Source organism: Barbus barbus (genome assembly GCF_936440315.1).
Source record: "Barbus barbus genome assembly, chromosome: 23".
NCBI lineage: Eukaryota > Metazoa > Chordata > Actinopteri > Cypriniformes > Cyprinidae > Barbus > Barbus barbus.
The window spans coordinates 2,841,479-2,868,992 of NC_136751.1; the positions used below are offsets into that span (position 1 = coordinate 2,841,479).

Sequence of the window (27,514 nt, forward strand, 5' to 3'; positions counted from 1 at the left end):
TTAAATCACCATTTTTATTTTATTTTATTTTATTTATTTATATTATTAATAATTAATATTATTAATATTATTTTATTTTTGTATTATTTATTAAAAAAAATTGGCAAAATAATACTGTATATGCAGGTTTTCTTCAATTTCATATGAAATGGCCACTCGTGGTGAGAGCCATCTGTGGTCATGATTGCTTCCACCATCTGCACTCATTCGCTTTAGCCCTTAGCTCCATTTGATTGGAAGAAAATCCCTGGAAATCCAGCCTCTAACTGAAATGACAGAGACATGTTTGTCCTCCTTACCCTGCAAAATGTGTCAACACAAACAAACAGATGGCAAGATAAGGCAAAGCCATATTGTTTTCCCCAAAATATATATATTTTTTTCCCCCTTGAATGTTCCTCCTATAAAAGGTTTCCCTCACTTTTATACAGCCGATGTTTATATGTGTGTGTATTTGTGATCCAGCCCAAATCCATGTGTCATAATGTGTTAATGCAATCAAAACTCATATTTTATCTCGGCTTCCCGTTGTGATCTTCCACTGGGCTCAGTCTGAAGTAGAAAGCAGCAGCCGTGTAATCAACACAGCCACATAAATAAACAGTGCTTGCAAGATCCTCTCGGCTAATGCTAATGCTACTCTTCCCTCTACTTGATCTGATTATTGGCTGTTTCTAAAGAGCAGATAAACACCATTGATTTAGCTGGTGTAACTGAATGCCGTATTGCCCATCAGCATACTCACTAAAGGAAGCGCAGCTAATCGGCGACGAGCGGAAAAAGATGAGCGCTGTTTTTTGTGTGGTTATCGTGATGACGGGTGTGAGGGACAGGCTATTGTGATGGATGTAGGCAGTTGAGCTTTCTAATATCTCTATTCATGCTATTAAAAAGCAATGCAGTCAATTAAGCCACAATCACTTGGTCTGAATAATGGAGAATGGGACAAGCGGAAACTCTCTCACACTCCCCCTTCATCAGGCTCATAATCGGGACAAATGAAGGCCAATGTCTGTATAAAGTATGCAGTGAATATGTCTTTCTGTTGGACTGGCATTTCTGGAGACGCTTAATGATTCAAATGACTAATGTGCCATCCTTACATTGCTGAGGTGTAGTTTTTTCTATTGGCCTCTGAATGTCATTACCTGATGAGCTGCCGTCAAACACTGATGGTACTGTTGATAAGACACAACAAAGGCAAAGCAGCATATGGATGGGATGGAGGGAATTCAGAACAGGTCAGCGATTTGAGGTTTTATCACAAGTGTGTGAATTTTTTAATGGATTTCAAAAAGGACATCTTTTTAAAAGGATTTTCTATAGTTCATTCTGAGTTGTGGCTAATTTTGCAGAGTATACATTTTGTCACCACTAGCTAACCAAAACAAAAAACCTGTTTTAAAGATAAAATTACTTATTACTTCTTTTATTAATTCATATTTCAATTTTAAAATATTATGATATGTCGACAAAAGTGAGAGTTAATATGAGATATAACACGCATTACATTGATCAAAAGTGGCTGTAAAAACATTTACAGAAACATTTATTTTGAACAGAACACTACAAAAAATACATTTGATTGATTGATTGATTGATTGATACATTTAGTGTAGGTATTTCTTAGGAATCGTTTGTTTTTATGTCCTTTGGGGAGTTCAGTTCTCACTGGGATTGTCAAACCCCTTTCAAACCTGGCAAACATGACTTTTTTTTTTTTAGGTAAGAAATAGCTGACACTGGGATAGATGGGACATACAAACTCTGTTAACTTACTGTCCATGACCTCGCAAATTCCATTTTCTTTGTAGGATTTTACACTTCTCGACTTTCTCCATAGACCTGAACAACTGACCTTTTTTTTTTTTTTACTATTTTGTTCTCCCTCCTCCACAACTTCTCAAAACTTTACCTTTCCCTCCTCATCTGTCTCTCAAATTTAATTTTACCCCCAAGACTTCATCCCTGCTTAAATTTCTGTATAATTAGTGCAGGCTTTTAAATAGTAATGCCCACCGTGCGATAATATTTCAATATTTCAGATAGAGTTCTAATTAACTTTAGTTTCAAACTGAACGTGGCAAATTGTTTCATGCTGCTGAAGCAGGTAGCATGCGGCGCAGCTCCGCAGACAAGAGCTTGACTGTCACATTCACGCTTTCTCTTTGCCAAATTTAGCCTCTTCTGTTAATGCTTGAAACCTCAGTCTGCCTCCACCCCTTCACTTCTATGCCTTCCCCTCAGCACCCCCCTCTTAATTAACCTTCTTGCGGTTTTGCCACTGAAATTAAAAGTGGGAGAGGAGAGAAGTAAAAAGGCATCTAATTAATTGCACCGTAAAATGGTGGAAATTAATCAGAACTGGAGGTGCAGGATTAAATTAGTTAATCAAAGAATGGCTTTTAACCCCAGGAACAGAGACAGAACTTTACACTCCTTTTGAGGGAGATGGGAAAACACAGCCGCAGAACGCTTATCTCTCTTATAGTGAAATTAATACGTGGTAATAGGCGGCGAAACGTGTGACCGTGCCGGTCCTCAATTATTACGGCTGATTCAAAACACCTTCCAGCGACGGCCCTCGTTTAAAAACGCTTTAAGGGACTTTGCGACGGCATGCTAATGTTGCCTAAATTATTAGTATCAGTGCGCCTTGAGATCTAATCAGCAAATCGCTGCCGATTTTTTGAATCCCAGACATCAACCTTAATTTCACACAATTTTTGTCTGCACACTTCAAAAGGATGTTTACTGATATTTGCTAACCTATAAACCCAGTAAACGGCTAGATGAGGCCAACGCAGACATTTATTTTCAGATTCTGACATTTGACAGGGGACAGGCCCATTTGACATGTACATACAGCTGAGGCATTGTGCCTTAAAACACACGTCTAGTTTTGACATTTCTAATTCTGTCTCAGGCCTCATTCTTAAGCTGTATTCTCTACTCCTGATTTCCAGCCTTCACTTCCTGTAGAGAGAGCTGACACGCTCCAGGCTGCACCACCAGAAATTATCTATTTGTAATTTGGAGCTATTTTCGACCCGGTCTTGGTTAAGTGTTGAGTCCTTGGCTGTTTCAGGCCCCATTCAAGATTAATGACTTCAGACAGGCCCTGAGCAATGAGGGAAACAATCCGGACTGTGTCAGGCAGGATATTACATTGACACATCCTGCGGCTGACAGCTTGTGTCTTTCAGCTGGTGAGGTGAGCACCTAGTCTGCGGAGCAACAGTCGTCACGCTCGCTGCTCCACTCTCTGACAAACACAATATGCAGTACAGTATGGAATGGCCTACATTTGGTGAAACTCTTTCAGTAGAATTTCTGTGACAATGAAATGGATTCAGTCTACCTATTTGTTTTTAAAACATATTCTAACATAAGTATTAATGCAAACATAAGCTCATTTAAAAAAAAAACAAAAAAACATGCCTCTACCAAATTTTGGCAAATTCACTAGTTTCCAGTAAAACAACTGTATTTTTTTATTCTGATAAAAAAGGTTGATTACAGGGGCAGATTCTTGATTAGTAAGGCATATTTTTGTGAGGTATCTTTCACTTTAAAACACATGATTTGTAAACTAATACATTTTTACCTATGCATCACATTACTCAAGTCTGGCTTTTCTGACATAGTAAACTTGCTCGTTAGCGCACCCAGTACAGTGTGATATGAAGCACTCGGGTATGAGACCTGTGGAACACAAGTAATGATAAACTAAAGATTATTTGACTACCTGAAAATCCTCAGTTGTGAGAGAGGTGAGAAATGTGGCTTTGCGAGAAGGTTGTTTTGTTTAGTTTTTTTATCAATGACATTGTGGCACCCATAATAACACATTCTCAGTGTGTTTTAAATATATGCCTCTTTTTCTCCTCCTCTCTTCTGTCTCGCACTCTTTTACTTTCTTTTTCTTTTTCCTCTCTGTTGGTGGAATGGTGAGTGTGAGGTTTCATTACTATATTTCAGATCGGTGGCAAAAAAAGAAGAAAAGTAATTACTACTATTAGTGAGCTCCCTATCACTGGCCTGTGCAATGACGTGACTAATTATTAGCGAGTGACTATTATGGCTCAAAAGTACATTATTCTTTTAGGTTCTTTGGGAGAGCTGATGACATTAATACATGGTCTTATAAAGGCACAGATGGGGTCTTGACTGACCACCCACACAAGTCAACGCTTCTGGCATTAAAAGGCCACGGGCTGCTGTGGGGGTTTGGCTGAAGGGATATTTTGCTGGAACACTTTCACATGCTGGAAATTACACTTTCATAAGTGAACAATGTACTTAGATTTCAGTGGTAAAAACATAGCATATACATACTATATATGGATTTTTAAACATAAAAAAAAATCAAATATTTTAAAATTAATTTGTAATAAATTTAACAATGCACAAAATATACAGTATTTGCTAATACAGATGTTAAAATATATGTCTGATAAGTTTTATAACATGCATTTAGCATATAATGAATTTAATTTTATTTTTTGTTATTTTGCCGTATGGGGTCGCACTACTAGTACAAGATGCTAACCAGCCAAACCCTGACCTTGGAACCAGAAGTTGATGAAAAAAGAGAATTAAAGAGAGAGACAAAGTGAGAGATGAAGTAGTGAGTATCACTGTGCATCTCTCCCACCATTCTGCAACACAAGGCAGGAAGAATGCCTGCTGAGAAGGCCAATTTATTCTGGTGGGTGACTGTTGTGTTGGCCATGCTGGCTAGCATCTCTGTTTCTCTCTGCCTCTCTGTGAGTCATTGCTGTGTGGTAGAGTGTGGATTCCATCGAGCACTTCCAGATGGAGCTCTACGCCGGGCAGGCAAGGCCTAGTGCAGACTATGACCACTGGAAAAGAAGATTTATTCCCTCTATGGTGTACGACATGCCACGGACCAAAGCTTCACTCTCAAACTGCACAAAGGAGCCCCAAAGCATGGTGTTTTCTCCCAAAACTATTGGTCCATGTGCAGAGAGACCATGAGCACAGAACGGACTGTTTGTCTCTATTTCCTGTGGGCAGCTGGGGGAAAAAGGGCTTTTTCTGAATGCCAGCCTTGGGATTGATTTTGAATGATGTTGTTTTGTGCTGCCTTTCACCCTCAACACCCATGACTGCAACTGAAAAATCACCAGTTTAACATTTTCTTTACTTTCACATCCATGATCAGGGTTCTTATTTATTTATTTATAATTTGTTTAAATTAATTAATACATGTGATTTTGTATTATTATTATTATTATTGGTAGTACCAGTAGTAGTATTAATATTAATAATAACAATTTTGGATGTATATGTAAATTTACATATACAAAATCTAATTACATTAAATTAAATGAAATTAAATGCACAATTTAACTGTCCATAACCATATTTTATTCTCTTCCTCTAGACTCTTCTTCGAGATGGGCGAAGGGAGAGCACTGTAAGCACCCTTTACATTTCAGCCTCCAACATTGAAACTGGACAGAAGATCATCTGTCGGGCATCCAACAAGGCTGTGCCCAATGGGAAAGAGACCAGTGTAACTATTGACATTCAACGTAAGTGATACCACTCCTTTGTTTATTTACTTGCACAAAGTCAGCATTTTTCTCTCTCTTTCTAATTGGATCATAATTTATTTCCACTGAATTAAAACTACTAAATACACTGTCATACTAATCTAAGAGCACTTATATTTTCAGTATTAATGGGAAAATTGTCTGCTGGATTCTCATAATCAATGTCGATGTGTCATCATTTTCAGGTGAAAATTGTAAGAAAATTGAAAAAAAATTTTGGGTATTGCTCACAATTTAAAATGATAAAGCATAAAAAGTCAGCACAATGTTGCATCTGGTAACCCTTGAAATTTAAACTCTAATCAGTTTCAAATTGATATCAATCATGTTTTTTTTATTTTCCATTAAAAAATAAATAAACAAATAAAAAAATCAAATTTTTTCACAATCACAATCACATAGTCCACTTTAGACATAGCTACATGTCAACTAGCAGTCATTAGAGTATTAGTAGACTGTCGGCTCAATGTCTTCTAACACTTTATTTTGAGGGGTCCACAACATACAACATACTGAGTTTGAGAAACGTTGCAAGTATGTCAACTTATTGTAACCCTAAACCTAAATTAATCAGAAATAGTTGACATGTAGTTACAAAGTTACTTCTACTTCTAAAGTGGACTATCAAAATAAAGTGTAAAAGTATTTTGCATAAAAATAAAACAGTTTACACTGAAGACATTGTTTTTTATTTTTATTTGTGTAAATAATTGTATTTATTTATTCATTTATTTTAGGGCTGTCAGCGTTAACATGTTAATGCATGCGATTAATCAAAAAATGTTAACGCGTTAATATTTTTTTAACGCAAATTAATCGTTTGACACGGAAGGTAATCATTGCCTGCGTCCCAATGTGCACACTATCCATCCTAAATTCTATGTGATATTAGTAATTTTCTACTATTCAGGGTGTATAGTATGCACATTAGGATGCAGGGATTGTGTGATTATGACGCCGGGCTAGACAAAAGTGAAGCGAACGCGGAGAGAGAGAGAGAGAGAGAGAGAGAGAGAGAGAGAGCAAGTGTCCGAGAGAGAGAGAGTGAGAGAGAGATATGTATACTCATATGTAATAAGGGTGCAGCGAACCAGTGTTGCCAGGGTCGCGGTTTTCCCTTTCAGGGCTATTTTGAAAATACAGTCACAGGAAAAATTACAGAGCCGTGGGTTGCGTTTTTTTGGGCAACTTTTATAATGTACTGCGGCCGCCCAATGTGTAGCCTATATATACACATGTGACCGCAAAAGGAAGTTATTACAAACACTCGATGGTGGTTTAAAGTGAGTTCTGAGTAAAAGTGTCTTATTAATCTCATAAATTGTCTTATGTAGCATGATGCTATTGTTAGCTCCAATGCACCTGCAGAACAGGTCCAATTCTTCTTCACAATGCATTTTAACATAATACTTCATGTATGGTCGCAATAAAATGTTTTGTTTTATTTATTTAGAAATACTTTTGATAATAGCTGGGTAAATGTGTTCTGGGATTGAAGCGATGTGGCTTGGTAAACATTTTATTGTCAGTATAAAGGCTGATAATCGCTGAATCTGGCTCATATCTGTTTCCTTAAACTAATTTGTCATGCATTCCTTTATTTCAACACATTTACAGGTAAATCCTAGTATTTTAAATTTCCAGGACTGTGATTAACGTGATTAATTTTTTTAATCGATTGACAGCACTAATTTATTTATTTATTTATGTACAGGACAGCATGTTTCACAAATATAGACTGCAATGTGAAACAAAAAAGATATATGCAAAAAGACAAATAGACATTTAATGATAATGAAGCCTGTTTTTAGGATGTGATTTTCACAATATCTTATTTGTTTCATATTGAAGACTATATTGTATTATCACCAAGCAACTGACTGTGAACACAGATAGGCAGAGAGTACACTCTGTACACTCCACTGCTGTCCAGAACTGCTCCTCACTCCAACGTCTGTTTTACTTAAACTACGCACGAAATCAGACCTACTGTAATTGAACTCAGCCACGGAGTAGACAAATTTGCCAAGTCTCTGTGCTCTCTAATTTCATTACCCCACTCTCACCACCTCTCCACGGAAAGATGGAAATATTTCAGATGTATCACAGAGACGAGCCGTTGTGTTGCAAAATTCTGTGCGGCTGAAAGGAAGATCCCTGGGAGAGAGGCAGGTGAATGTGGAACGGGAGCCGTGCAAAGAGGATAATGAGGTTTTCAGAATTACATGCAGTCAGAGGCCCAGTCCGCTTTTGAATGACTAAATGAATACCCGTCTGAGTGGGATACATTTACACCACCCTCCTGAGCTGGAGCTCTGCAAAGCATGAGACATTAACTCAGAAGAAGGGAACAAATAGAGACAGTGAATGGTAAGCGATGACGGCAAGCTCCCCCTCTGAGGATCAAATACTAGCAGGTGTTTAATGAATAAGTTATGGCAGTATCGGCAGGTGGGACGAAGCTAAGGATGCGAACCTGATGCGGAAGGGTACGAGTGTTTCCATCGGCGCATCCTCCAGGCCACAGGGGGGGGCTGTGTAGCCATGCAAATCAGTTAATATTGATGAAGGGCAGCTGTCTGCCTACGCATAGAACAGATGATTCAGGGTAAATAGAATTGCGCACCTCGCAAATCCCTGCAGCACACAACCGTTAAACTCACCAAGATCATTCCAGTGGAAATTAAATAAATTATATAAGCATTTAATATGAATAAATGAAGCTGATGCATAATTACATAGGAAAGTGTGATTTCACAAGCATTCCCTCAACTGTTCAATAATAAGTATGTTTAATGACGAAGTGAACACAAACCACTAGTTCCTGTAATGACAGCTCTCAGAGAGTTTAGCATGGTAATGTGCATGGCAATGTTAATGTGTTTTGGTGGAATTGATATGCGCTGCTGCAGCAGAGCAAGTACCGAGACTTGCTACTCCCAATACATCCACAGACATACTGCTGTGAGCATGTAGGAAATACTGCTGCTGCAGGTATATATGAAATAACCCCCATATACAGTTTGAAATCGCCCCATAGCAAATCTATACAGGTGGAGCTGGGGATGGTGGAGGGATTCAGAAGCACACTGCAACTGCTACAGCAAGCTCTAGCTGAGTATTTAAATGTTGAGCAGCAGCTCATTGGCTGCTGATCAGAAATCAGCTGTGCCATGTGAATAATGATGTAATTATATAGCAGATTGAGTTAGAACCTATCGGCCTGTGCCATCTAGAGATTTATGACAGAACTTTGTATTTGTAAAGTATTATACAAATCTGGTTAGTAACTATATGTTAATTGTGTTAGAATCGGGTTTAGAGGAGGTAGTCATAGTTGGTTGTAGGTTTACATTTCACTTAATATCACATATGTGACCGTGGATCACAAAACCAGTCTTAAGTCGCTGGGGTATATTTGTAGCAATAGCCAACAATACATTGTATGGGTCAAAATTATACATTTTTCTTTTAAGCCAAAAAGCATTAGTACATTAAATAAAGATCATGTTCCATGAAGATATTTTGTAAATTTCCTACTGTAAATCTATCAAAACTTAATTTTTGATTAGTAATATGCATGGCTAAGAGCTTAATTTTCTCAGTATTTAGATTTTATATAATACAATCATCATGCTGCCATAGTCACTTCACTGTCATTAACATTTCCTGTCCCATGGTCTCAGTATAGGCCTGAGATGTGCACTTCAAAATCTTGCTTGAAGTACGTGAAGTCCATAAAGTGAGCACTTGAAGTCATCCGTGTAATCCAAGAATACTATAAATTCAGACATACTACTCTATTCATGTACTGTTTTTCACCTATACTATTTGGCAAATAAAAGTAGGAATAGTTGAACACAGGGATTAAAAGAATCAGCTCAAAAACGTAATCACTCATCTCCACCAACAGATTAACTGAGTGAATCAGATAATGAATCTTTTCAGTGAACTGAATCAAATGATTTAAGTCAATGGAATGAATCAGATCCCCTCTAATACTTCTTATGGCTCTTCTAGGAAAATAAACAGTTACAGACAAAGAACGTATTTGCCAGACCCCCTAAAAAATGCAATAAACAACGTGTAGGCGAGGACAGCAGCGCAGTGCCCAGACTCGGCCTTAGCAAGAGTAATGAGAATGAAAAAGAAAAATCAATTTGACTTTTTTCTCTTTGTGTATGTGGTGTGCGTGCGTGTATAGCAGGATCGATGTTGTGAGTGCAGTGCGGTGAACATGTTACCATGTACCCTAAACAGGCTGAGACAGAAAAGACAGAGAATCGATGGCTGACCCCAGGTGAATGACAGATATTCTTCCCGTCTGCCTGTTTAAGGGAGTGACAAAAGGTTAAGATGAGAACCTTAAAGGAAGGATGAAACAAGGAAAAGATTAGTATATCGGGCAGAGACTTTGATAAATTACTTTAGCCAAATGAAAGACACTTACTTAGACTGACAGCTCCACTGGATGAAAAAGGAAAAATAAATCAAAAATCAAAAAACAACCCATGAGGGATGTGTGCGCGCACGTTTCATCACGTCCATCCTCTAATATCCCCACTCTAGCTATTGTCAGTGCTCATTCAGAGTCCACTAATTGACCACTTGGTTCAATGTGATAATGTCATCGGCAACAAAAGTAATTAAAGGCTTTCTGGATTTTTCCTCAGCTCAGATAATTCTCATTCTGATCAGCGCAGACCTCTGAGACATCCGCTCGCTTTCGGTCAAAATGAGGCCTAAATGAGACTAGTCCAAACATTATCCACAGCATTACTTCACTGCTTAAACTTGTCCAGTTCAATGCATTCCCCTGCCTTTATTATCATTTAAACCCAGGAATTAGATTGACTTCAGAAATTTTGCTAAACATAAGCTCCGCTAGGATAATTTGACCCTGGGTTAAGCATATTAGCATCTAAATATGAAATTTACTGGGAAGTTAAAGTGGGTATTTCTTTAAGATCCTACAGCTGAAGAAAAAACCCAAACCTCATATGGCATTGGCCTTCGTGGGGTCACATCACTCAACAGCAAAACCATGTATTTTATTTAACATGCAAATAAGCCAGGATAGAAAATGCTCAGACAAACCTTATGGATGGATGGATAATGGATAACCTAACCCCTGTACTTCACTGCATCTATACTTCAGCTTAATTTTCTACATTTTCAGAGTTTTTCATCTTGATATTATTTTAACTTTATACCTTGAAAGGAATTAGATGCTCAGATGGGCTATAATTAGATTAGTGAAGGGAATAACACATTATGTGTAAAGGAATATATGCTTTGGCAATACATTATTCATTTGGAGAGTTTGACAAGACAGCTCCACAGGGCAAAAACTGTTTAAATTCATTGCACAGAACTAAAGCGCTAGATCAAAAGCACCGCATCAGTGTATCCCTTATGAAGTGAGACGAAAGCTAATCTATAGTGTACTGCATAGTGTATTCAATGTTTGTACTTGTTCCATTTGGGGTCCTGGAATTTGGATTTGGGTTCTGTGGTATTGGGGGGTAGCAGTTTGATGCGGGTTGATCATGTGGGACAGTTATGGTTGGCATGTCATTTTTACTCTACTATTAGGTCAAACATATGTATATTTTCAATCCGGACTACAGTTCACTCAGATTGTCTGGTTATTCTTGTGTATAGTGAACAGTGTATAGTATATTGTATTTGTCTTGTTTTTAATGTACTGTATATAAACCTCATCTTATGGGGGGGGGGGGGGGGGGGGGGGTTTTCATATCATTAGAGAAGCGTTTCTACCTAAGGATGTATATTTTTTTTAAGGTAGCTGTCTGAGATATTGAACAAGAACATTTGTGTAACATTATCAATATATTATTAGTTGTTTTATAATGTAGTCAAGCTAAAGAATAAAGATATTCGCTGTGTCTGACATAGTAGTGAGCGATACAATGCGTTACGATTCTGATGCATGGACTTGTAGAGAACAATGTACTCTTCCCATTTCTTCTTTGGAATCAGTTTCTGGTTCAAACTAATTTGGATAAATTAATCTAATATTGCCATTTGCCATTGTGTAGCATTAAAAAAGTTAACTGAGAGAAAGTGGAGCAGGTAGTCTGAGCTGGTGTGATTTAATAGAGGCGGGGACTAATTTGCATATTCATCGTTCCCAGTATACTTAATGAGGCAAGAGTGTAGTTGTAGTTATAGTCATTTTAAGACATTAAGACAGTATTTTAATAGGAAGAAACTTTGAATGTGTAATTTTTTGATTATAAAAGATGGGTTTTAAGGAATAAAATTAGTGACTGCAAGAGGATTTTAATAGCATAGAGTAAATTAGTAATACATAAAGAGGATTAAGTCATATTGTGTGTGTGTGTGTGACATTGCTTATAACTTTATACATTATTCATATTGAAAATACCAACCAGGAACCGTTACTTACTTTGTCGCCAAATAAACTCACTGCAAAGAGGCTTAATATAGACGCATGAACTGTGTTCTCAGACAGTGCAAGAGTTGATGTGAGATCTCAGTGTCAGTAAAACCCGCACTGTGGCACAGATTCAGTCGAGTTATAAAGAGATTAAATCGCCCTCCTCCTGCTGATACTGGGCCATCAGCTCTCTCTTTCTCACTGAGAACAGCTGGCCACTGTGACCCGGGGAGAATGGAAATCAAGCTTTAAGAAAGACAGAGAAGCCATTTTCTTTGGCACCTTCCTCGCAACTCTGGGGAAGTTGGCCGATTGTTCAAAACCGCCATCTGCTCTTCGCTTTGAACTTCCGATCAAAAGCTGTCATCTCACCACTGTCCCCCCCAACCCTTTTATTTTATATAATTATTTTTTTAGATCGCTCCTCTCCTCCAATCCCATTGTTTTGGGGGCTGTCATTGTTGCAGTCTTGTTTCAGACCTTCGTGCTCTCCCTGCTGATGAAGCGGAGGAATTAGCGGAGCTGCATATTGATGGCCTGTCGCATGCTGCCCAGGCCAGAGAGACTCATGCATTTATACATCAAAGTGACAAACAGACTTCTTTATTAAGACACTGTCTGTTCATAGATTTGGGGGTCACGGGGGGTCTTAGCAAGCTTCTGCCAGCCTGGCTCTGGAGCCTGGGCCTTTGAGAGGTGATAGTCAATCCTCTAGGGCCAAACGTCCATCTAAAATGCTTATTTCATTATTCAAGACAAAAAGTTAGTCATATTCGGATTTGTCATAAGTACACTTTTGATGGCTTTCCTGTCCCTCAAGGGTCACTCTCAAAAGACTTGAACCGATATCAAAGGCAATCATGATGTGCTTCAAAACAGCTAATGCCAAAATGAATGTTAACATCATTCAGTGTTTTAAAGGGACAGTTCACCCAAAAATTAAAATTCTGCTATCATGAGTTTCTTTATTCTATTGAACACAAAATAAAATATTATGAAGAATATACAGTTGATGTAGCCATTGATTTCCATAGGATTTTTTCCCTCCATCTTTATAGCAGACTTCTTAAATAACGTGATATGAATATCAGTCAGTCCTGTATCATCCAACGATGTCTTAGATCAAAGATCTGTAATGTTTAGAGTGTTAAACATATAATGCAAAGATGAATAAGAGATGAACAAATAAACTGTCCTCAAAAGCCTGATGATCATATTTGATACTTGATTTGTGATCATGTGATTTTTCTAAATCAAAACAAATAAATGTTCTAAAACAAATGATGTATAAACTTATCGTCAGTTGCTTCAGTCCAGTCGAATTTCATCTTAAAAATGTCTAATACAAAAGTGATAGCACTTTATTTTAATGTCCAGTTCTCACTAGTTGTTTATTAGCATGCATATTTCTAGCATATTGACTGTTTATTAAACATGTTAATGAGTTATTGTGCATGATCCTTTAACCTGATCCAATACCTAAATTTGGCAACTATCTTACCAACTATTAATAAGCAGCAAATTAGGAGTTTATTGAGGGAAAACTCTTAGTTATAAGTGAATACATGTTCCCTAATCTAACCTAAGCGATAAACGTTTTACATTTACTTTAGAAAAATCAGTAAAGATTTCACAGCAAAAAGGCACATGAACCATAAGCTGAAGGGCGTTTTTATAAGCATGCTAAAAGGCCTTACTTGCTAAAACTATCAATCAGACGACAACCAACCATGTTTTGATCATGTTGATAATGCAGTGGGGTTAATATTAATTGCCAGTATCATAATAAATGATGTTTCTGCCAATATAGATCATTAGCCCAGGTCTAGGCTATTCATCTCAACTAGGCATTTACAATATACAATCTGTGGTTAACTGTTTTCTAAGATGCATCAGACAATAAACCCACCTGATATCCTCCTACCTGCATGCCCAATTAGCCAGAGTAAACGCTTTACACGTATCCTGCTGGTAACGGGGCAGCACACAGCACTAATCAGTGTGTCCGTGGTTGTGCCGGTGTGTCCCGCGGGCTCAGGAATGACGGCTGGTGTTGTTCAGCCAGAGAACAACCTGGCACAGGTGTGTGTGGTCGAAAAGGCAGATGGGGGAAAGGGCAGCACCTGCACCCACCACTGGGATGCCGCTCTGCCCAGCTGTGCTCCTGCGGGCCACATACTGCACTTCAGAGCAGACGTGCGCCCACACACAACAGCACCCCCCCGGTGACACTCCAGCTGAGTCTGTTTCTTTTGGTCTGCTGATCTGTGCTGTTGAATACAGCCGTGCCAGCACAGAATACATTAGTGTTACTTGAGTGTAATAGGACACAGAAAACATATATGCAGAATAGCTGGTTCTAAAACGCATGACTGGCACTGGGTTTCTCTTTCTCTCTCTCTTCTCTATCTTTATCTGCTCCCTGTGGACAGGAAATCGCTGATGTGTGCTGCTTAGCTTCTGCGCTTGTCGCTGTCCGGTCTTGGTAAAAGCACAACAATTAGGTCTCTTTTCCTTTTTTTAGCCTCCCCACAGACCCGTAAATCTGTTTTTTATTGTACATTGTTGTTGTTCTCAGTGGGCAATGCAAAATTAGGCCTGGCATGAGAGGCATATGAGGGACATCTACTGTATCTAATAGTACTATTTCACATTTAAATATACTAAACAAAGATTTTCAGTACCACTTTAGATTACGGAGCACATATTTATTATAAACTAAGCATTGTCTCTCAGTAAACTCTTAATTTGCTGCATATTGATAGTGAGTATATAGTTATGTTTTGGTATGGGGTAGGGTTAAGGGATGTAACAGAATTATGTAATCTAATTACAAAATAAATTGAACTGTAATCTGTTACAGTTACTGAGAAAAATATGTGTAATTAAATTACAGTTACACCTGGAAATGTAAACGATTATAATATTTTTCATATACACCCACATAGATTTGATTGATTTCTTTCCAAAATTGCACTGACTGCTTTAAAATATGAGACACCAATGTTTGAGGAGTTTAGCATACAGAACAGGACATATGCTTATTTGATAACAGTTGTATTTCCCATTTGGGTTTGTGCATATGCTATTTTTTTTCAGTTAGCTGTTGTTGTTTTTTTGTCCATTGTTAGATGCAAGTGCCATAGCAAAGATTAGATTTCAATAGGTATTCAACTATTTCATGTTATGATTTTAAATCTGTATTGAACCTGAGAATGATGTTAAAGTAAATCTGATGTTGTGGTTGCTGTGCTTTAAAATTCAATTATTATAATCTTAAATTAAATGATTAAGGATTTTGAAAGTTTGACAGTAATCAGTGTTGAGCAGACAGGGGCCACTTGTGCTTTTAGCGGGCACAATTATAAAATTCATCTTAACCTATTTTAATATTATTCATTCAGTCTGTTTTCACCATGTCATGTATCACTGCAATCTCTAGAGGTAATCTATAACAATTTTCAACTAAAATGAAATAAAATGTTTCATGTTTCATTTATTTGACAAAAATTTTGTATTGTAGTGTCAGGGGCATCATGAATGGGGTGGTGATGGCGCAGTGGATAAGACACATGCCTTTGGTGTGAGAGACCTGGGTTCGAATCCACTGTGAGACACCAATGTGTCCCTGAGCAAGACACTTAACCCTTAGTTGCTCCAGAGGCGTGCGACCTCTGACATATATAGCAATTGTAAGTCGCTTTGGATAAAAGCGTCAGCTAAATGAATAAATGTAAATGTAATGCACTCATTTTTGAGGGAGCACGAGGGGGGGGGGGGGCAGGCACAATACCACTGTGTAACTGATATAGACTTATGTCTCTACTGAAAAAACTAAACAAAACAAACAAAAAAAAACCATCACAGTACATTTTAATGGTTTGCACTACAAATACCATTACAAACATTACAAACATCAACTTTTAACCATTAAAACAATGGTTTTCTAGTGTGTTTTGGGACATATTCCATTAGGATTTATTGGTTTTAACAAGCCCCCAATAGAAGGAAACCGGTAGAGACCAACAAGGTCCATTACAGTTTCCAGTAAAACCAATACAATCCCATTATAACCAGTAAAACCATTACTAATTTTGTAATGGCGTCTATAATTTTTTTTTTTTGGTTTTATTTTTAGCAGGGGTTTTATTAAATTGTTAAAAATTTGTATTCAATATATCCCAAAAATATATAATGAAATATCTCGATTCTCAAATATGTGTAAGTAAATGCATTTTGCACCTTTATAGATTATGTTGATCTATAATGGGCGATGGGCAAAGTAGCCTAATACTGTAATGTATTAACTACACATAAAAGCGTAATATTTTAAATAAAAGCGTAAAACCAAATTGTTTTGGGTTTTAATGGTAATAGAATGTTTTGTGATTAAACCGTTGTTTTAATTTACAAAGATACAAAGGTATACCTCTCATTAGTTGACATGTAGTTCTTTAGTTAGTGCTTTGCAGCTTTAACTTTGCAGAGTTAATATGCTCACAATTATCTCCTGCCTGAACAATTCCTCAGATAATAGCAAATTTCCACCTATTGGTTGCAATTACTGTGAATTTATGCTATAAAAGGGAATGTTTCCTTATTAGTTTCTTTTGTCTTCTTGCAGATTTGCCGTTGGTGAATCTCTCGGTGGAGCCTCAGCCGGTCCTGGAGGGAAACCTGGTGAAGTTTCATTGCTCAGCCAAAGCAAATCCTCCAGTCACCCAATACAAGTAAGACACCAAACACAACCGAAAGAAAAATGCCCAGTGATCCAACACTAGAGGTCTTTTAGAATGCTGCATCCTCTGAGGATGATTAGACGGAACTAACTCTAATTCATGCTCTTCATCTGACTGGCATACAGGCACTGTGTTGCAGAAACTCTCTGGCATTTAGTTGTTAATATTTTTAGAGCCGTCTCAAAGCTGAAATCCACTATCCTGGCTGGCATCGGTTTGCTATATCTAAACCAAGACTAGGATTGGGGTGCGACATCGGGCATTCAAATCAAAGCAGAGATGTATCTGACACACTGATCCAATATCCAAGAATAATGTTTACTGTCCTCTCCAAACAGAGGAGAATGAGGTTGAAATACAAGTTATTTATTTCCCTGAGATTTAGCCTCGGCCTTGTGGAGGGCCAATAGCGAGGCCATTTGTTAGAACATGCTTTGTTGGTGTGGGTTTTAAAACTAGGTGAAAAATAAGAGCAGTAAAATCAATAGTGAAGGGAATTGCACAGCGGTGGATCTTGATGTACTGAGGAATGGAACGGATCCGTGATACAGTTGTAGGTGGCCAAACTGAGTTGTTTCTAGCTTTTAAAATGACAGATACCAGAATCAGACAAGCCATGACTGCCCATCAGGCCTTAGCTGAATGAAGACACATTGACTTTTTGTTTTTGTTTTTGTTAGTTTTTACACCTGAGCATCACAAATGAAGAGTGAGATGCCTAACTATAACTAGAAAGAAGGGCATAATAGCAAGCAGAGTTTAACAATACAGGAATATTGTTAGGGAGAGCGGGAAGGAGATCAAGTGTGGAGCTGTAAAAACCCCACGAAGCGGAGAACGATATTTTATTTAGATACTTTATTTTTCTTTCTTCAGTAGGCAGGTTTGATATCAGGTGTTTTAATGTAATACATGCATATTTACACAATTTTAATATTAGGTACACATTATTAGGGCATCCCTATGAAAACTGCAATGTGAATAAAAAAACGTATCTATTTACACTAAGTGCATAAAGTCCGCCTTGTTGGCAAAGGCTATTTACACTACCTCCGCCCACTAACGTGTGATTGGGTTTGCCAAGATGAAAAAAACAACAACATTTAACATTAGTTACAATGGCAAAGATGATAGAGCACGTGTTTTTTGACGCGATCGACTCGAGTTCGATCCCGCCTTTTGCCAAACTTATTTTCAAATCTCAATTCGCATCAGAAGGGCATTTATTTTCAATAAAAATGAAGGAAATAATAAAAAAGTTAAAAATAAAAGTATCGGGTAGGTTTAGGGAGGTGTAGGGAGGGCTTTATTGTCCCAATAAGGTGGCATCCATTTAATAATTTGAATTAATCTATAATTTACACTCGATACGTTATTATTGCATACTGTTTTATAATGTACTACAATACTGGGGTGCAGATAATTGCCACTATTTGCACTAAGTAGTATAAATAGCAGAAAATCTTGCTATTTTAACAGTGTAAATAGAATCTATAGCTATTGGCACTTAGTGTAAATAGCATATCTGTCACACTCTCTCAGGAACAGGGAAACGCGGAGGCGAGGAACTTCTTAAACTTAGAATTTTATTGATCAGAAACTCAGGGATCGCAGGACACACAGATGAAGACGATCAGACCGGACACAGAGGCAGGGAAACACAGGGCTTATGAACACAGGAGAAAACTAGATAATTAATGACATAGGGCTGAGGACTAATAAACTAATTGATGACAAACGAGGACAGGAACAGGAAAACCAAATATGGGCATGAGAGGAGGGGAAACACAGGACTGACATTACGCCCCCCTCCGGAAGGCGTCCACGCACCATACACCATCCAAGGGGGAGGAGGGGTGGCCATTAGCCGCTCTGGAGGCTAATGGCCTCCAGAGCGGCGCCCGTTCCGGGAGACATGGCGGGACAGGGGACTCGGGTGGGCACTTGCGAGGAGCCAGCACTGGAGGGCACTTGCGAGGAGCCGGCACTGGAGGGCGCTGTTGAGGCGCAGGCACCGGAGGACACTTCTCTTTCTCTGGCGGGCTTGCCATATTCTCTGCAGGCGGGCTTGCCATCCTTTCTGCCGATGGGCTTGGGGGAGCCGCGAACGGCAGCATGAATTTTCCCGCGGACGGCGGGCTTCGGGGAGCTGTGATTGGCGGCTTTAATTTCGCCACGGATGACGGCTGGCTTGAGGGAATCACAGAAGGGGGAGGGCTTGGGAGAGCCGCAAACGGCGGTGGGCTTATATCGTAAAAAAATACTGCTATTTTCACTTGGTGTAAATAGAATCCATTGCTATTTGCAGTTAGTGCAAATAGCCGCTGCCAATAAAAAATGCATTCATTGAATAAATTAATTAAAAAATATAATTATGAATTTTTATGTCACAATTCAGATTTTTATTCTCACATTTCTGAGTTTATTTCTCATATTAATAATAATAATAATAATAATAAATATGCATAATTACATGCAAGTAACCATAAGATAAACCCTAATCCTAACCCTGACCATATAGTAAGTAGATGTAGATAATGAATATTACTCAGTACCTAAATGTATAATTACACTGTAACAATGACATATTGAAATATAGTGAAACCAAAAGTTGTAGAGTGTCTCAATAAAAAATGCTAGTTTGTAATAGTCTTCTGCATCTTCCATAGCCTAGCATTCAGAATTGGCCTGCGAGCTAGGATGCTGCATAGTGCAAATTGCATTGATTTTGAACAATTGAATTAGTGAATTGGGTGCTGAAACAACATGAAAGTGCAAGAACATATTCTTCATATGTGTAATATTTTCGCACTGTGCAGCATGATGAAGTTGAAGCATCAGTGTTTTCTCTCACTTCAAGGTTGGTTCTGATTCCTTTCCATTAGAACATATTATATACGTGCAAACTGAATATAATATTTTCAGGTACTTAAGTACATGTTATTTACAGTTAAATGACAGTGGATGAATGTGAAAATTATACAGTTTATAGTTTAAATAAATATTAAGTGCAATTAGTTGAATATAAGAGTTTTTTTTTGACCCACTTAACCAGGACTTAAGTACATATTTATATGTAATTCCATAATTATTGTATATGGTTAAAGTTACTGCTGTATGCACTAACATGCATTAATGATAACTAAAATATACCTTAAAATGTAGTTTTTATTAAAACTTATATGTCATATTTAAATATATTGCTGTTGGAACTGGCCGGCAAGCTAGGTCGCTGTGTTGTGCAAAATACGTTTAGCACAGATTTTTTTCTTTTCTTTTTTTTACAGGAAATATATTTGACAGAATTTGCACAATTTAGTGAACCAGATGCTGAAACATCACTGATAGTGCATGTAAATATTCTTCATAAGTGCAGTATTTGCAATAAATAGTTAGTGTGTGAGCAGAGCGATGAATGAAGTTGCGTGTTTTTGCCTGAAGCATCAGTGTTTTCTCTCACTCCATCAAGAGCATAACACGTTAGCGGCCCATGAATTCACCACATTAGACTATTAGCAATCCGAATGTTTGAAATATTATTAGAAATAATATGAATTCCTAAATGCTATCCGTCTCAGGACAGTTCACGGAGTTCCTCTTTCTCTTCCATGTCTAAGGGCCCTTTAGAAACCGCTCCCATTGATCTGAAGGAAATCATCGCTCTTGTGAATTTAATAAATGTGTTGATTGACACTTTCCTTGATGACTTTCTCCATGGGAGAGCAATAAAAATATCAGAGCTAGAGTTCGAATTAATGATAGCCTTCCAAAGAGGATTCATGGACTATTGAAATGTCCCTGACATTAACATGGGGTAATTTTGTCGCCCATTGATTGAGGGACTAAAAAGTAGAAATGCTATTATTGTGGTGTCGGCATAATGTGATGTGTTGAGGAGTAGTAAGTGCCCAGATTCATGTGCATTGAGACGGATCATTACCGGTCGGGTTCGTTTTATGAAATGGGAATCAGGAAAGATGTGGACTTCAATTGCTCCCAAAATAGTGTCTTAAGAATGGACGTGCTAGGGGAATATGCAGGGACGGATTATGATGCAGAGGTGCCCAGGGCACGGACTGATTATAGGCCCCCCTCAGTTGAAATTGCGGTCATTTTTCTTAAATTCAAATAGCAATGGATTTTATCTACACTAAGTGAAAATAGCAGTATTGTTAGAAATATGTTATTTACACTGAGTGCAAATAGCTATAGATTATATTTACACTATGTTAAAATTACACTATGTTACACTATGATTTTCTGCTATTTATACTACTTGTTGCAAAATAGTGGCAATTATCTGCACTTCAGTATTGTAGTACATTATAAAACAGTATGCAATAATAACGTATTGAGTGTAAACTATAATTTTGATTCAGATTATTAAATGGATGCCACCTTATTGGGACAATAAAGCCCTCCCTACACTTACCCTAACCCTACCCGATACTTTATTTTCAACTTTTTGGTTACTTCTTTAATTTTCATTAAAAATAAATGCCTTTACGATGTGATATGAGATTTTTATTTATTTAATTTTCAGTTGTATCTGTGCTTATACAGTACATACTGTATACAAATACAAGCGTGTGTGTGTGTGTGCAAACAAAGAATTTTTTTTTTTGTTTGTTTTTTTTTTAGATTTTGGATTTTATGTTACTATCCCTTGTATGCAATATGATTGAGAAAAAAAATCAAAAACAACAATCCTTTGATTCATCTAACAAACAAGCAGATTTACTCCCAAATTATCACAATAACAATTATGTTTGAGGCGTTGTGCTTGTTAGTTGTGGGTGTTTTGGGGATGTTTAAGCCGTGTTGTGCATCTCTGCAGTGATGTCTTTGACACAGCTGATGAAGAGGTTTTCATGGTGGGCTGCTCGCTTCGCTCATCAAGCGTTTGATGTGCACACACAGATACGGGTGCTGCCGCTGTTTGTTTTCCATGGCCGCGTTCCCCAGCGACTCTGAGAAGCAGCCAGACATGATTCATCAACCAGGGAACAGCACATGGAAAACTAACCAACAGCAACAGATGTAGCCGATATCTCAAAACAGAAAATTAAACTCTGGGCATCTGTCCTGCTGGCCAATTTAATTCAATGTTGTGATGCTATCATAATGGAGCGAACAGCAGCTTTATTGTAACCTAGAAAGTGTGTGTGGCATCATCCCAGACCGGGAGAGAAGGATGGAGAAGACAGCCTCATTATCTCCAGCACATGTCCCACAACATCCAGATGAATATTGAAATGTCATCTGCCCCGATGCAAAAACTGAAATCAAAATCCGGTCTTTGTTGCTGCTGATCAAACTACCCTTGCACCTGTGTGTAAAAAGACAAAAAAAAAGTTATTGTATTTTCATTTGTAGTGTGTGTGTGTGTGTATATATATATATAACACTATACATGTAGTGTTGTCATATATATATATATATATATATATATATATATATATATATATATATAATTTAAACTGCTTTATTATTTAAAATACGGCTTTTTAAATTTAACTTGTATCATTGTTTTGCTGTTGTTGTTGCTGTTATTGTTATTGGAGAAAAAAAAAAAAAAAAAAAGAACAAGAAAAAGAAAAAAAAGAGCAAAAAACTAAGGCTAGACCCAAAGCTTTGCCTGTACACTGCCTTACAGAAAAGCCAAACATCCAATTCCTCCTGATACTGTACCTTTCTACTCCAGAATAATAAAGCAGTCCAAAAGTTTACAAAAGTTTACACAGACACTGGGTTTCATTGAGGGGTCATGTTTGTTCTGTTTAGAAGACCCTGGCTGAAGCCCAGCGGAGCCGCTGTGCTCACGGATGTTTTGGCTCTTTGGATGTGCAGCGCTGAATCCTTCAGCTCTGGCAAAGCTAACCCACCATTTGGGTCTTTCCTGCCGGCCAAACCTCCCAGTCTGCCACCCCATGGGCTTAAAACCAACACGCAGTCCTGCTTTGCTCTGTATTGCCATAGTTTGTGCTGTCAGAATACTAGTTGGAATTAGAAGTAGAGCTCTCGGTTGAGTCAGTGTGGAAGAACTTGACTGGTCTGCAGAAAGCCAAGTCCTGATCCCAGCTGAACACCTCTGGTATGACTTTATATGCAGACCTTGAGCCAAAAACTCATCACCAAACACCAATGACTTGTATAGACACTATGAGTTTTTGGCACAAGGTCTGCATTGTTTAACATGACAGCCGGTTAAAAACATTGCAAAACTCTGGTAAAGCCTGAGGAAGATTTAAGAGGCTTATAAGGGTGGAGCTCCATAAATATTGTGTCATAGTAGTTACTTTCCCCTATATTGACTTGAGGAAATGGGATTCAAATTAATAGCAAAGATGTGATGCTTGTCATAAGGGACCACAGCTGAGATTCATCATAATACAAGTTTATAATAATGAAATACACACTTAGTTAACGCACAAATATAAGCTAGTTACTTAAAAGAACAAGATAATCACTCTCCTAGGCTCTTGTAATAAACAGGCTATTTAAAGCAGAATTAAATTATGGCGTAGTCAATCTTGTGATATGATTACAAAGCAGCTGCTTCAAAAGCTTTATATGTAATTTATGTTAACACGAGAAGGAAAACTCCGGTAGACGTTTAGCATGCGACTGCTGCAGTAATTGCCCATAAATATAAAGTTTCTCAGCGCCACATATTCACTTCGCTCAGAGCAATTATGTCGAGGACAGAGGCGACACGCGCAGCCGTCTGCCCTGATTTTAATATTTCTGGAAGCACAGGTGTGCCTGCGCAGATTTAGCAGACTGTGTTCTAAGCTGCTTATGTTAACAACATGAAAGAGTGCTTTTCAAACACACTAGCTATTTTACAATTACAACTGCTCTCCCTCCTTATTTTAATTTAGTCATGAGGGAGACTGTATAGTTTAAATGACTCTCTATCGGGGCCCGCAGATGGTATGTGTTAGTTGCAGAGGTAATGAATTGTGCGCGCACTCCCACAGAGCAGGTGAATAGTGAAGTTTTGGCAGCATTTTAACAGTGTCGGCTACTTTGAGTGCAAAACGATGCTTCTTGACAGAGAGGAGTTAACCGGCATTGAATATATTTGTTTATTAAGATATTTACCCTGGTGTCAGGCCGTGACACCCATTCTCCATTGGCTTTGGCTAGTACAAATGTGTCCTGTCATAGACGCCAGCCGAGAACCACAAAGTAGACCAAGAAAGTAACATAAATGCATTAGTTTGTCAGTATGGGGAAAAATAGAGGCCGCCTTCTTACAGAAATGAATGGTACCTTGTGGGAAGTGCTGAAACTTTATTAACATTCGATGTCTTTGGTACAGTATTAAATATGGGGTTTGTGTTATTTGGCCATGTGGAGAGGAGCTGGTACCTATTTGTCAATTCAGAATCTGTTTTACCAGTCTGGCTCCATTCAGGGTTGTTAACTTGGTATCCAGGCAAGAAACATGCTGGAGCAAGCAGAGATATCTCACTTCACTGATTTGTCCTATAACAGTGTTGTAATATCCTCAAACAAAGCACCCTTGAAGACACTGGCTCCCTTAGAAGATGGCTGTCTTTCTTTCTGTGGGACTCTAACCACCAACAGACAGGCAGCTATCATGCCTCATTGATGACTATGATAGAAGCAGATGGATTAAACACCAGGTCTTCCTCTTATTGCCATGGTAACCTCTAAATTGGGTTGCACTTTCCTATGATAGCGTACGTCTGGCAGGGACTCATAATGATGGCTTTCTGTTCCATTACTAAAAAAGTTAGACTTAAAAAGGGTTAATGTATTTCTCGACTTGTGGATCTAATACCACTTTTACAAATCTGCTGAAGGATATGTATCACATTATCTTAGAGAGTACCGCTGTGACCTGCTCGAAGTGAAAACTAGATCTTAGACAGATACAAAGGCTTTGAATTTATAAATGAAGTCTAAGGGAAGTTAAGACAGGGAAGTTTGATGTTGTGACTTAAAATCAGTGAAAGTGATAGGATATATTCAAAGGTAAATATATTTTGCTGGTCCTAGAACAACGTTCTGATAAACACAGTCCTAACCTGGTTGGAATACACTACACAACTGATTTCTGAACAGATTTTAAAACAGTAGGCATCATACACTTACGCTCGTTGTAACAGTCACATCCATCATTCACTAAATGATTGAGAATCACACACACTACCATATTTTAAAGTGACTGAAGTATTTTAAATTTGTATTATTAGTATTTGGACTGAAGTGCTCCTGGAGGTCTACTTTCCTAAAGAGTTTAGCTCCAACCTGCCCCAAAACACTTACCTAGAAGATTCTAGCCACCCTGAGAGCTTGATTACCAGGTTCAGGTGTGTTTTATCTAGGACTGGAGCTAAACTCGGCAGGATAGTGGACCTACAAGAGCAGGATTGGACACTCTTGAATAAGGATGTTCACCAAAGAACACTTACCAATTACTTCCTAACTACCTACACTGTCAGACAAATGTGCAAAGACGGTAGCTTTATATGTGTAACAGCTTGTCACTGGCGCAGTCCTCTTAAATGGACAACGATGTACCTTATCTAACCGTAAAAAGTGCATGTTTGTAGTAATTTGTTCCCTTTAAGGTATTACTTTGTACCTTTTAGGGGTACATAAGACTGAGATTTTAGGGTACTGCCCAGCTTGTTCTACTTGTTCTAAATATACAATTATTGCATGTTTTTGAGATTGTACAGGAATTATAACATCCTGCAATATGTTTTGTCAACGCTATCCATGTTGAAAAAAACATCATATGTGGTTTAGGTATGTTTTGAAGCATGACAGCTGGATTGAGCTGGTTTAAACTGGTTCTTAGTTGGTCGTGAGCTGGTTTAAGCTGGTCCTGAGCAGGAGCTAGTTGTTTAACATGTCCAAAACTATCAGCATAGCAACAACATCAGCTTAAACCAGCGTAAACCAGTTTCCTTGCTTCAAAACATACCTAACCAGCATATGCATTTTGGGATAGTTTGCTGTCTTTTGTGTGGTTTGTCACGAACTTGTGTTTAGTAGTAATAATTGTCCAGTAACTTATGGTCTTTAACTGCTTGGAGTGGGCTTTAAAACTCTATATCATCTCTATCTACTGTTTATAGGTGGGCCAAAGGAGGAAGTGTGATAAAGGAAGTGTCTGGAGACACTTATGAGGTCATAGTGGATCACTCGTTCTTCACAGAGCCAGTTTCCTGTGAGGTCACCAACTCGCTTGGGAGCACCAACATCAGTCGGAACGTGGACGTCTACTGTGAGTTCTTTCAGTTTTTTTTTTTCCACATCAGAGTTGTCCGAAACTTTATGGGGTATCACGTTCCTACAGAGCTACAACCTGCTTCTAAACACCCGCACACTTCTAGCAGTCCTAAAGTCCTTGATTAGCTGGTTCAGGTGTGTTAAATTATAGTCGAGCAAAGCTATGCAAGAATATGACCCACTGTGAGAAGAATTGGACACCTCTGGTTCATAATTTTTGAAGGTATCTCCACAAATGTCAGGAGAGATACTTAAAATTCAGTCTCACATTAAAACAAACTTAAAATAATTATGTTATTGTAAAAATGTGACCTTTCCGAATAGATCGTATAACCTGGTTTATTTTCTCCAGTTGGACCTCGGATGGCTGCAGAGCCCCAGTCTTTACAAGTTGATCTAGGATCAGATGCTGTGTTTAACTGCGCCTGGACCGGAAACCCCTCTTTAACTATTGTATGGATGAAAAGGGGCTCTGGGGTGGTAAGTTGCTAGACATTGTTATTGCACATTGCCATATAAGCCTGCTCCACGTTTAATCTTTGAAGTAAACCCATAGTTCTCTTTCACCAATCATCCTATTTTTCATTCTTGCTACATTAATAGTGCATTGATGTTCAGACATCTTGTCTTTGTAAAAAAGAGATCAAGCAAACATTTCATTTGATTTTGGCTTTTCATCCATTCATTCTAAACTTCAATATAATATTCTCTGTATAAAACCTTTGATCTATTAATACATTGGTTTCTATTTCTGAACAGCTCAGAAACCGAATCAGAACATTTCTAAAAAGACATATGATTATTTCAAGTACAGGATGGCACATAGTATTTACATTCAGTGCTGTGCCCCGATGGCAATCAGGGTTTTTCAGATTCCATGTGATTCTATTACACGCAGACGGATAGTGGCTCAGTTTGGGGTATGTCTGTATTCTGGTACAGAAATGGGGGAAATTGTGCCCCACTGAAACCAACTGGTCTCATTTCTCTCACGGTTGACTGTCACCTACCATCTCCGATGTTCACACGGTCCTTCTCATCTGGCCCAAATTGGATTTTAATAATTGAGAAGAAGGTCCTTTTCCAAGCTTAGCTACCCATTCGTGAGTCCTGATTCGTTTTGACTCTGGCCAGCTCCCTTTGCACTGTTCTTTAATGTTTTGATCTTTGATCTCTGGCTACAGGTGCTAAGCAATGAAAACATCCTGACACTGAAATCTGTCAGGCAAGAGGATGCTGGGAAGTATGTGTGCCGCGCGGTGGTGCCTCGTGTTGGAGCGGCCGAGAAGGAAGTCTCTCTCACCGTAAATGGTACGTTTGACGCTTTTGTACAAGGTTCATTGCTAAAGAGGTGTGTTTTACGAGTGCAAACGTGCCCGTTTGGAATATATGTAAATAAAAAAGGTGCAAGTAATTGGAAATCCAGGTGACAGAATTAGACCTATTTTGGCATTCATGTTGACTCTGAGACAGAAGTTTGATGTTTACTCTTTGTT

General features: G+C 38.2%; 1 protein-coding gene across 1 annotated transcript in view; it reads left to right on the forward strand.

The window, feature by feature from the left end:
* LOC306842604 (kin of IRRE-like protein 3) overlaps positions 1-27,514 on the forward strand; it is a 201,639-nt gene that overhangs the window by 149,337 nt on the left and 24,788 nt on the right. The window contains exons 5-9 of the mRNA XM_079373559.1: positions 5,411-5,561; positions 16,631-16,736; positions 25,865-26,013; positions 26,371-26,498; positions 27,203-27,329. Of these exons, the coding sequence (XP_079229685.1) occupies positions 5,411-5,561; positions 16,631-16,736; positions 25,865-26,013; positions 26,371-26,498; positions 27,203-27,329 (661 nt within the window). The remainder of the gene's footprint in view (positions 1-5,410; positions 5,562-16,630; positions 16,737-25,864; positions 26,014-26,370; positions 26,499-27,202; positions 27,330-27,514) is intronic.